The 12,310-nt window shown below is 49.0% G+C and overlaps 1 protein-coding gene across 2 annotated transcripts in view; it reads left to right on the forward strand.

The window, feature by feature from the left end:
* LOC111840651 (protein FAM117B-like) overlaps positions 1-12,209 on the forward strand; it is a 28,504-nt gene extending 16,295 nt beyond the window's left edge. For both annotated transcript variants that reach the window (XM_072714641.1, XM_072714643.1), the window contains 4 exons: positions 8,039-8,176; positions 8,277-8,523; positions 8,628-8,748; positions 8,879-12,209. In XM_072714641.1, the coding sequence (XP_072570742.1) occupies positions 8,039-8,176; positions 8,277-8,523; positions 8,628-8,748; positions 8,879-9,164 (792 nt within the window). In that variant the 3' untranslated portion in view covers positions 9,165-12,209. The remainder of the gene's footprint in view (positions 1-8,038; positions 8,177-8,276; positions 8,524-8,627; positions 8,749-8,878) is intronic.
* Positions 12,210-12,310: the final 101 nt, after the last annotated feature.

A 12,310-nucleotide genomic window follows, 5' to 3' on the forward strand; every position in this document is an offset into this window, starting at 1 on the left:
GTGGCCTCTTCTTACCCCACCTGAGTCTTTGCTGTGGTGTGGCCCCTCTTACCCCGCCTGAGTCTTTTATGTGATGTGGCCCCCCTCTTACCCCACCTGAGTCTTAGCTGTGGTGTGTCCCCTCTTACCCCACGTGAGTCTTTGCTGTGGTGTAGCCTCTTCTTACCCCACCTGAGTCTTTTATGTGGTGTGGCCTCTTCTTACCCCACGTGAGTCTTTGCTGTGGTGTGGCCTCTTCTTACCCCACCTGAGTCTTTGCTGTGGTGTGTCCCCTCTTACCCCACATGAGTCTTTGCTGTGGTGTGGCCTCTTCTTACCCCACCTGAGTCTTTGCTGTGGTGTGGCCCCTCTTACCCCGCCTGAGTCTTTTATGTGATGTGGCCTCTTCTTACTCTACCTGAGTCTTTTATGTGGTGTGGCCCCCCCTCTTACCCCATGTGAGTCTTTTTACCCCACGTGAGTCTTTGCTGTGGTGTGGCCTCTTCTTACTCTACCTGAGTCTTTTATGTGGTGTGGCCCCCTCTTACCCCATGTGAGTCTTTTTACCCCACGTGAGTCTTTGCTGTGGTGTGGTCTCTTCTTACCCCACATGAGTCTTTGCTGTGGTGTGGCCTCTTCTTACCCCATGTGAGTCTTTGCTGTGGTGTGGCCCCCTCTTGCCCCACCTGAGTCTTTTATGTGGTGTGGCCTCTTCTTACCCCACATGAGTCTTTGCTGTGGTGTGGCCCCTCTTACCCCACCTGAGTCTTTTATGTGGTGTGGCCCCCCCTCTTACCCCACATGAGTCTTTGCTGTGGTGTGGCCTCTTCTTACCCCACCTGAGTCTTAGCTGTGGTGTGGCCTCTTCTTACCCCACGTGAATCTTTGCTGTGGTGTGACCTCTTCTTACCCCACCTGAGTCTTTTATGTGGTGTGGCCCCCCTATTACCCCACCTGAGTCTTTGCTGTGGTGTGGCCTCTTCTTACCCCACCTGAGTCTTTGCTGTGGTGTGGCCTCTTCTTACCCCACCTGAGTCTTTGCTGTGGTGTGTCCCCTCTTACCCCACATGAGTCTTTGCTGTGGTGTGGCCTCTTCTTACCCCACCTGAGTCTTTGCTGTGGTGTGGCCCCTCTTACCCCGCCTGAGTCTTTTATGTGATGTGGCCTCTTCTTACTCTACCTGAGTCTTTTATGTGGTGTGGCCCCCCCTCTTACCCCATGTGAGTCTTTTTACCCCACGTGAGTCTTTGCTGTGGTGTGGCCTCTTCTTACTCTACCTGAGTCTTTTATGTGGTGTGGCCCCCTCTTACCCCATGTGAGTCTTTTTACCCCACGTGAGTCTTTGCTGTGGTGTGGCCTCTTCTTACCCCACCTGAGTCTTTTATGTGGTGTGACCCCCCTATTACCCCACGTGAGTCTTTGCTGTGGTGTGGCCTCTTCTTACTCTACCTGAGTCTTTTATGTGGTGTGGCCTCTTCTTACCCCACCTGAGTCTTTTATGTGGTGTGGCCCCTCTTACCCCACATGAGTCTTTGCTGTGGTGTGGCCTCTTCTTACCCCCCTCTTACCCCACATGAGTCTTTGCTGTGGTGTGGCCTCTTCTTACTTCTCCTGAGTCTTTTATGTGGTGTGGCCCCCTCTTACCCCACGTGAGTCTTTGCTGTGGTGTAGCCTCTTCTTACTTCTCCTGAGTCTTTTATGTGGTGTGGCCCCCTCTTACCCCACCTGAGTCTTTGCTGTGGTGTGGCCTCTTCTTACCCCACCTGAGTCTTTGCTGTGGTGTGGCCTCTTCTTACCCCACCTGAGTCTTTGCTGTGGTGTGTCCCCTCTTACCCCACATGAGTCGTTGCTGTGGTGTGGCCTCTTCTTACCCCACCTGAGTCTTTGCTGTGGTGTGGCCCCTCTTACCCCGCCTGAGTCTTTTATGTGATGTGGCCTCTTCTTACTCTACCTGAGTCTTTTATGTGGTGTGGCCCCCCCTCTTACCCCATGTGAGTCTTTTTACCCCACGTGAGTCTTTGCTGTGGTGTGGCCTCTTCTTACTCTACCTGAGTCTTTTATGTGGTGTGGCCCCCTCTTACCCCATGTGAGTCTTTTTACCCCACGTGAGTCTTTGCTGTGGTGTGGCCTCTTCTTACCCCACCTGAGTCTTTTATGTGGTGTGACCCCCCTATTACCCCACGTGAGTCTTTGCTGTGGTGTGGCCTCTTCTTACTCTACCTGAGTCTTTTATGTGGTGTGGCCTCTTCTTACCCCACCTGAGTCTTTTATGTGGTGTGGCCCCTCTTACCCCACCTGAGTCTTTGCTGTGGTGTGGCCTCTTCTTACTTCTCCTGAGTCTTTTATGTGGTGTGGCCCCCTTTTACCCCACCTTAGTCTTAGCTGTGGTGTGGCCCCCTCTTACCCCACCTGAGTCTTTTATGTGGTGTGGCCTCTTCTTACCCCACCTGAGTCTTTGCTGTGGTGTGGCCTCTTCTTACTCCACCTGAGTCTTTGCAGTGGTGTGGCCTCTTCTTACTCCACCTGAGTCTTTGCAGTGGTGTGGCCTCTTCTTACTCTACCTGAGTCTTTTATGTGGTGTGGCCCCCTCTTACCCCACCTGAGTCTTTGCTGTGGTGTGGCCTCTTCTTACTTCTCCTGAGTCTTTTATGTGGTGTGGCCCCCTTTTACCCCACCTTAGTCTTAGCTGTGGTGTGGCCCCCTCTTACCCCACCTGAGTCTTTTATGTGGTGTGGCCTCTTCTTACCCCACCTGAGTCTTTGCTGTGGTGTGGCCTCTTCTTACTCCACCTGAGTCTTTGCAGTGGTGTGGCCTCTTCTTACTCCACCTGAGTCTTTGCAGTGGTGTGGCCTCTTCTTACTCCACCTGAGTCTTTGCAGTGGTGTGGCCCCTCTTTACCCCGTCTGAGACTTTGTAGCGGCAGTAGGTGTTTTTCTAAGAGACGGCCACTGGTTGGCTGTGGTGCCGGTCATTTTTTTTTGTACGTGCATTTCCTGCCATTGGGCTGTAATTTGGTGGATTCTTGCCCCTCTCACCCCTCAGGTCAGTTTCCAGTTAGCGTTGGCGCTAATGGGACGCAGCTGCGGGACCCCCGCTGGCTGCACCCTGCGCCATTAACCGTTAAGGTGCCACTAGCGTGCGGCTGGGTGGGGGGGTTCACCGGCCAGGATGGTGGCGCCATGTTGGGTGAGGCCAGAGGGTTAATTCATAATCCCCAGCCTGCGGAGGCAGTGTGGGCTTCCCTGCTGCCTGTCTCTGTGTATCTAGGCATGTGCAGGGAGGCTCCACACCTGCCCCTGTGCAGCCCAGGCGGGCTTTGTGTCCCTCCCCCTTCGCCCCCTTCCCGGTGGGTGGATGACACTGATGTAAAACAAGTGTGTGAAAGAGCACAGCGTGACCTCTGTGGAGTGGGGGGGTGAGAGGGAGGCCATGGCTAAGACTGGGGTGTATGTGTGTGTCTGTGTGTGTGTGTCTGTGTGTGTGTGTGTGTGTCTGTGTGTGTGTGTGTCTGTGTCTGTGTGTGTGTCTGTGTCTGTGTGTGTGTCTGTGTGTGTGTGTGTGTGTCTGTGTGTGTGTTTGTGTGTGTCTGTGTGTGTGTCTGTGTGTCTGTGTGTGTGTGTCTGTGTGTTTCTGTGTGTGTGCGTGTGTGTGTGTCTGTGTGTGTGTGTGTGTGTGTGTCTGTGTGTGTGTGTGTGTCTGTGTGTGTGTGTCTGTGTGTTTCTGTGTGTGTGCATGTGTGTATGTGTGTGTATTTGTGCGTGTGTGTGTGTGTGTGTGTCTGTGTGTGTGTGTGTGTCTGTGTTTCTGTGTGTGTGCGTGTGTGTGTGTGTCTGTGTGTGCGTGTGTGTGTGTCTGTGTCTGTGTGTGTCTGTGTGTGTCTGTGTGTTTCTGTGTGTGTCTGTGTGTTTCTGTGTGTGTCTGTGTGTGTGCGTGTGTGTGCGTGTGTGTGTGTGCGTGTGTGTGCGTGTGTCTGTGTGTGTGTGCGTGTGTGTCTGTGTGTGTGTCTGTGTGTGTGTGTCTGTGTGTGTCTGTGTGTGTCTGTCTGTGTGTCTGTGTGTGTGTGTGTGTGTGTGTGTGTCTGTGTGTGTGTGTGTGTACGCGCGCGCACCTTTGGCTTTGGAGTGTGCTCCAAATGAAACAGACAATCTCTCAGCTCTCTGTGGCACATGCCAGGGATGAGCTTACAAGAGGAATATGAATCCTTCCATGTGTTAGGAAAGGATCTCTTTTCAAAGTTAATTTAATTGATACTTTATTGATCCCCATGGGGAAATTGTCTTTAGAGGAGTGATTTTAAATAATCTGCCTTTTAACAAAAGTGTGATGGTGCTTTTGATAAATTTTGTCAACAAGTACAAACAGCCACTTCTAAGCCTGAATTCGCTGCAGACACACTGCCAGGACTGTCTGAAGGTACTGAAGCATTCCCTGCATATTAAGTGTCTCGCGTGCAGCTGGGGGACAGAACAAATGCACAAATTGCCCTGGCTGTATTAAAACAGTGTCAGGGAGGGGCTGGGTGGCTCCACAGGAATCTGCGTTTCAATCCCAGCCCTCGTCTGGTAACCAGCGAGCGTTTCCCCGACCACTATACTGTGATTGTACTTCATCAGAATAACACGTTACATCATCTCACTGCACTGACTTCCTAGTATGTTGGCTTAGTTGGAGTTGGCAAAAAGAGTGGAAATCTCTGCTTGTTTCACCGGGGGGGCACATGGCTGTCGCGTCTGCGGCCCAGGTGGGTTTCTCGTCCATACGGACATGGTGCCGTTGCCTGTGTGTCTGGGAGCCCAACCCCCCCGCGGGCTGCCAGCTTTCGGACCGTTCCTTATGCCGCCCCCTGCATCTGCTCATGGTGTGAAAGTCAGCAAGAGACTGTGGGGCTTTGTGTACAGAAGCTCCTACTGGAACATCATTACGCCGCAGTGCTGATCTGAGAAAATACTGCCTGTATTTTCCATTTTAAATCTTGATTATGGGTGTTAATCTGGGATTTTTTGTGTCTGTGAGTTGGTTTGCATTTCCCCCCCTGTAAATATTGAAAGGCTGTTGGAACCTGAACGCTTCCTCTGTTCTTCTCCAAGTTCGGTTCGGCCTTCCAAGCCAGTAGAGCATCACGTCAAAGCTGGCAGTCCTGCCCTGGTTCGACAGTGTGTTTCACACTTGAATCCATGGGCCAAATCACAAAAGAATTACATTCCGAATCATATATGTATTATTCCGATTACCACCTCGAACGTGCAATAATAAAATATTAAAATAGGATTTCTGAAAGATGTTGACTTAGTGTAAGACTTCTTTGCTCTGACATCATGAGAGTGTGAAACTGGCTGTTCTCTCATTGACTGGTCAGTGATCATCTTCTTCTTCCAAAGCAAACAGCCAATCAAAGGATTCAAAGTAATCAATCAACAAAGTGGTGAAATCAGCCACTGTTCCTGCCTCCAAAGTCTCAAAACTCAACCTGTCAAGCGAGCGAGTGTTGTGCAGACGCGAGCGCGTAGAGAGGATGGGTTTTCTGCTCGCTAGGGCCTATGCACATGTGGTTTTTATGTACGAGGGTTTTGACAGTAACTGAATGCCATACAGGAACTTCTGTCAATTATTCATTGCAGGAACTTGGGCCGACTAGTTCCTCGTAAGTAGTTCCTGGACCTTTTTTTTAGTCTCTACTCTAGAGTAGGTTCTTTCTATTCGACCAAGAACTACCAGGGTGGGGCTTATAGTGATAAACTTTGCTGACTGGTTGACCACAAGCACCGGTGCAACCTATATTGAAATAAAAGTTAATATTTTTGTATCCCAAGTATATTAAATGCATTATTGAATCCCTTTTTTTTTGCTTGCGTGTCCATATTTCAGCTTAACAATATTCAACGTAAAAGTCGTCTTCTTTGTGCTCTGGCTTTCCTGTCGTTTTTTATATTGTCATATACGCCTTTAAAGCCGAATACACGTACATGTGCTTGTTAAAAAATACAGGACAGTAAATAACAATTCCTTATTTCTTCAGATTTCAAAGTGGCAACCCTGCTTCTAAGTGGTGAATGAGGTAACAAAATCCCTCATCCTCATCTATGGAAAACGGCTGATCGTCTAATGTCATTATCTTTATTATTTTAGTAGTTAGGTCTTTAGCTCAGGTGCTGCTGACTTTCAGTACTGGAGTTTAAATATCGGGCAGCAATATCGGCCCAGACTGATACGTTAAACCAATTTCAATACCGATACATTAACCGATATAACGCACATCTCTAAGCTTAAAGTTCGAACCCTTTGCGCCACCATTGTTTATGCGGCATGAAGGTCAGAGTACGCAGGTGTTTTTTGCAGTTCTGCTGGCTCTGCAGAAGCTGCCAAGGCAGGATGATACATGTTCAGCCTTCAGCTCCTCTTAGATTTGATCAGCACAATCAAAGGCTTTCAGTTTCTTTGTACGATGAAGAGCTCCGCTCTGTGCTGTGTAAATGTGAGGCCAGGGCCCGCGGGACGGACCTGTGCACTGCCTGAAGCCCGTGTAAACAATGAGCTGAGTTCAGGATATCCTCTCTCGCCAGGCCACACTGGTTTTTCATAAAAAACGTCCCATTTCGCTCGGTGAGTCTAGTTTGTGTGTTATAGCACAACCTTTGTTCATATGAACCTCATGAATTGGCCTGTTATTCAGAAGGCGAGACAGACACCTCGAGCTCCTCCAGATGGATCCTTCATTGTAATTGGATCCCAGCAGATCAAAATATTCGCCCAAAGTGTATGTGTGTATACATTTTATATCAGTGTCAGTTCCACACATGCAACGCGAAGAGGGCATTTTCGTTTGTCACTGGATAAGTTGTGATGGTCGCCAGGTGCAGTCAGGTGATCATGTTTACCATTTTTACCTGATGATGTCTGACTGGGGGGCTCACACCACTGTTGGGTGATTACTTCAGGAAAGTAATTTGGTACAGATTCCAAATTACAAGACTAATTATGTAATCAGTAGCCCTTTGGATTACTTGAAATATGTAATGTAACCTGATTACAATTAGTTTACTTCATACAGTCACCTGAGCTAACTGGTGTTACTGGTTTCACAATAGGGCTGGGCCATATCAATGATATTTCGACTTATCTAAAATTTAAACGATAAGAGAATGAAAATTTTCAATACACTGTTGATAAAGAAACATTGCTTGATACTATCACATGAGAGATGAATGTAATTCTAACCAATCATATGGTAGCCATCTCAGATCAGACAACCTATGCCCAGAAACACTAACCGAGTTCCCTGTAACAAGCGGCGAAGCAGTCACTGTAAAATCCTAGCAACAAACCATACTGTCAGCATTTTGCCCTACTACAAAAAAAGTTTACTTTTGTATGATTTATTTATTAAAATTAGATTTCCAATTGCAGTATTTCCATTGTGTCATCTTTTCCATGTACTGAGTCTGTTATGGCAGGGCTGGGGAACCTGTTCCAAGGAGGGTTGGTGTGGCAATCCTTAAATAAGTAACTAATCAGATTTTAAATGCAATTTACTCTAATTACAAATACTTGATTTTTGTAATCAGATTACGTGAAACAGATTGTATGTTACTACACAGCACTGGTTCCCACCCTGCATCTTCAAGTTCTGCCTCTTGCAGCTGAGCTTGGAGTTTGAGGAGATAAAGTGTCCTGGGACCTGGGATCAGCTGGGGGGGGTCCTGTGATCTGTATGGATTACTTCCCTGCCTTGGGCATGCAACCTAATCAGATATAGGTCTGCATGTGGAGCTTCAACAGGTCTTAGGTGTTTTCTGTTTATTTGAGGGTCCTTGTTTTGGAAGAAGTCTTTGCTGTTATCTGCAAGCTGTGTTATTCACACAGGAGGCTTTTCTCAGCCATTTGTGAACAATCATTAACCTGCTGCTTAATGCCTTTCTTCTGGTCAGGTAACCTTCATGTCCAGCCCCTTTGTCACAGACGCAAACTGCAGCATCCAGAGTGGATTTTCACATCTGTCGGACCCTTTGCTCTCTGGGTATGACGTCACAGTTCACCCTGCCTTGCCGTCTTCCTGTCCCAGGCGCCGGTGACGAAGACCTTTCTGATCCCGGTGCCGAAATCGACTGGGTCCCGCTTCAGGAACAGCATGGAGGGGCTCAACCAGGAGATCGAGCGCATCATCATCCGGGACTCCAGCGAGCGTGATGAGCAGCTCGTAGTGAGTACAGCGCAGCGTGGCAGATAAACCCACCAGCCTCCCAGCATCATCACCCACTATGATCGTGTGTGACCTGCCCCCTCCCCCCACCACTTTTCAGCCGCAGGACATCCCAGATGGCCACCGCGCTCCCCCACCCGTAGTGCAGCGCAGCAGTAGCACTCGCAGTATTGACACGCAGACCCCTTCTGGCGGAGGAGGGGGCGGAGGCGGTAACCATAGTAACAGCAGCAGCCGCTCTCAGTCCATCTCGCCGGCCTTCCTTGCCATGGCCAACGACACTGGAGGCCGTAGTCCCTGCCCCAGCGTGGACCTCCTGAGCGACGGCCGGGCCAGTACCCACAAAGGTATGGGGGGGGTGGGGGTGGGCAGAGCTACACCCTGGTGATTACTGCTGGGGTGAGTGTTACTTTGGAAGCAGCTCCTAAAACGTGGTCTCGCCCCTTCTCAGACCTCGAGGGCAGCTCCCCTCTGCCCAAATACGCCTTCTCCCCGAGACCCAACAACAGCTACATGTTCAAGCGGGAGCCTCCTGAGGGCTGCGAGCGGATCAAGGCCTTTGAGGAAACACTGTGAGTGCCGCCTCGGCTACAGCTTGCCAGTCATTCTCACCAGGGCTCTCATCATGCTGGCTACAGCACTGCTGATGAACGCCTGGCAGGTATGGATGGAGGTTCTCACTCTCTCTCTCCTCGCCATCAGACCCAGGTTACCCCGAGACATCCCACAGTTCCTGTGCCCTGACAGGAACAAGGTCAACTTCATCCCCAAGAGCGGCTCCGCCTTCTGCCTGGTCAGCATCCTCAAGCCCCTGCTGCCCACCCAGGAGCTGACCTTCAAGAGCTCGGGCGCCTTGGCCATGCGCAGCCTGTCGCCCTCGCTAGGCTTGCAGCTTGGCCTGGAGCAGGAGCAGAGGGTGTCCCGAGGCACCTGCACCTCCGCCCCGCAGCCCTGCCTCCCCTTCCACCTGGAGGAGCCCGAGAGCTAAAGTCCTGCGTCTCTCCACTTCAGTCCACTTCTAAGTTTTGTTTTCTACTTCGACAGTCCTGTTGAAAACCACCTTCTCTCCCCCTTCCAGAGAAGAAGGGAAAACAGCTTCTGCTATGCGGCCTTATTTTTTCGCTCAAAAAGCAGACAACAGTTATGGGGGGGGGGGGTTCCCATCTTTAGGGGTGATTGAGGGAGCAGCGGTGACATGGCTACCACTGGTGGATAAGCTGACACTTTATTGGTCGTTCTTGGTCGTTATGGCAACCTGAGAGCCAGTAAAAAAGAGAAACAGAGTGACATTCTGCTGTGGAGGCTTTTGACACAAATGTGCATATATATATATATATATATATATATATATTTCTTTTTTAATTATTTTTTTTCTTGCATTTAGAAGTAGCTAAAGAAAGAAGCTTGTGTCTTTTTTAGGGTTGATCTTTTAGACCAAGAAAATTGAGATATAGACAAAATCCAGGTTGATGAAGGTCCTTCCAGTTTATAATCACACCACTCCACCACTCTCGTCTGTGTGCATAGAGTGTGAAGCGTGAGCAGAAATGTCCCCGTCGGGGAGTGGCAGTCAGCAGCAGGCTGAATCCAGGGCTCCATAGCAAAGGTTCCCCCGCTGGGCCGAAGATTCACTGTCCCAGCAACACCAAAGAATCCCAGATTATAATGGCCTTGTTGATCACGCTGACATGAGCTGAAAAATCCTGAAAAATGGTGCTTTGACTTTTAGTAGCAGACGAGACATCTAAGTAAAACTAGGCAGCATTCACAGGGGGGTGTTTTTGCAGCTGAAAGTCATTGTTAAGTGAAAGAACAGAAGTGAAGCTTGACTTAATGAATCAGTTAACAATGTAAACCATCTCATATCTGAAGGTCGTATTTGTTAAAAGATCCACTGACTGTGGATTGTAGCTCTATTTTTTCCCTTGCGGACGAACTCTGGCAAACGTGCCAGACTTCACACTCACTTATTTGGTGTGTTTTCCATTAAAGTGACACCTTTCATGTGATTTAAAATCCTGTTGTGTGAGCCAGCAAAGGCTGTCAAGTCTGTCACTAAAAACAACCGCAGACATGCTTTCAGCTGCAGCATTGTGATGCTCACAAAGGCCAAAGAGCCCAAGCCGCTGAGCAGACCTGCCCCACCCCCCACGCCTGCAGCCTTCTCTGTATTTGCCCTGAAATGTTACCTCGTGTTGTACTAAGGACGCAGGAAGCAGCGGAGGCCGGAGTTAAATCACTGAATACCCCAGAAATGCTGTTACCCTCTTCACAGCAATTTGCCTGTGTTGTGTAAAGACTCCGTGTGTATCACGTGCTAATTGACAAATAATGTGACTTTTTGTAAAAGCGAGGAAAATGTACCCCTGTAATCATGTGGGCACTGCACTGTCGTCCTGTAGTGGCCACAGTTTAATTTCCTGTCCAGAGTGCTGTGTAGGCACCTTAGTGGGCTGCAGGCGTATAACCCGGCTTAGCAGAAAATATCCATGGCCGTGGGGGGAGGGGGGAAGCATGCAGTAAATTTCATAGTTCCTGTCTGGACAGGTAACCACTTTCAGCTGTCAGTAATTGGCCCGTTTTGACCCATTAAAGTCAGGTGGTGTTATTTTCTGCCCAATCCTGGGCTAATCATAGAGCAAAGACCGCAGCATCAGTCAGGCCACGCAGATGTATTGGGGGGGGAGGCAAAACCAGAGGCAGAGAGTTCAGGTCCAGACAGTACAAGTCCAGACCAAGATTTTGTTTCAACCAACCGATTGAAAATAGAATCACGGTCACAGAGTACTCAGCTGGTTGGTTGAATCAAGATCTTGGTCTGGATTTGTACTTTCTGGACCTGAACTTTCCACCTCTGGACAAAACCTGCAAAACCCAGCAAGGCCATGGCCACTGTAGCATGATTTGTGATTTACGATGGGGGATAGGCGAGGGGGCAGGAAGAGGCTGCAGAGTCATCACCAGTGTAACAAATGCGTGACAGGTAGCGGTGATGGTGGGGAAACGCACGGGACTCGTACTACGTGACTGTTCGACTTTGCCACTGTGAGTGATGCGCGCCTGCTGGACTCAAGCTCTCCGGTTACCGGGTTCCAGTAGTTAGCAGCCACACCAGCAGCACGGGGGAGCCGAGCGTCCGCTGGCAGCATCCTTGTCAGTTCGATACTGTGGTCGCCATCCATACTTTTATAACAGCGCAGCTTCTCAGGTGTTTCGCCGGGAGGCCGCTCTGTCTCACACACACGTGTAAACACGCACACCTCGCTCACGCACACCTCGGCCTGAAGTAGCATCGCAGAGAGCCTTGTGCTTCTCTGCGGCAGCTGATTGCCTGCGACGTTACTGTCATGATGAACATCATGTACTATAGGAGTTACTTGAATTTAACTCTTTTTCGTGTTTTGCGTCCAAGTTCGGTATCTGGGATCTAGTGTCATCCTAAAAACAGATCATTAACAGCCGCCTGTTTTTGTTTTTGTTCAGTTTTCAACTGCAACTGCTCATGTAGTTCTGGACTCAGGAATGTAAAAAAAAAAAAAAAAAAAAAAACACTTTTTTTTTCTCTTCCAAATGTATATGTCTATACAGTATATTAGCGGGACGACTTACTCTCTCAGTAGATAGTTACTGTATTGTGTTCACATAGCGTCTTGCCCTGGGACTCAAAAATGAAACAAAAAAAAAAAAACCAAACAGCCTGTTTTTAACGTCCATTTACATGTCGTCGTTTGTTTTGGCCTCCAGCAGGTGGCGCTGGGCAGAGTGAGTAAGAGTCGTAGGCGTGAAGCTGGTAGCAGGTAGAGTTACTCTGTACAGATGACTAGTCTCGGTTGTGAAGCACGTGAAGAAGCGAATAGAGACCGCGCTTGGGAGAAATGGGATGGGTTGTTGTATCGTTATAGTTTGTGACTACTGCAAGCTTTTTTCCCCCAGCTATTTTGTATTTATCCTTGCTATCGAGTGTAAATAAACCAAGGCTGCCTGTATGATGTAAACATATTAAACATATTAAAAATGAATTTGTTTAAAAGGACCCATCTCCAGTCACTCATTCAAAGAAAGCCTCAGTCTGATCGCACTTGGGTTGATTAATGGAGTTTTGCGGTTTCTGCTCCTTGTCAGCCATTATTTCCA

This window comes from Paramormyrops kingsleyae, chromosome 1 (genome assembly GCF_048594095.1).
Source record: "Paramormyrops kingsleyae isolate MSU_618 chromosome 1, PKINGS_0.4, whole genome shotgun sequence".
NCBI lineage: Eukaryota > Metazoa > Chordata > Actinopteri > Osteoglossiformes > Mormyridae > Paramormyrops > Paramormyrops kingsleyae.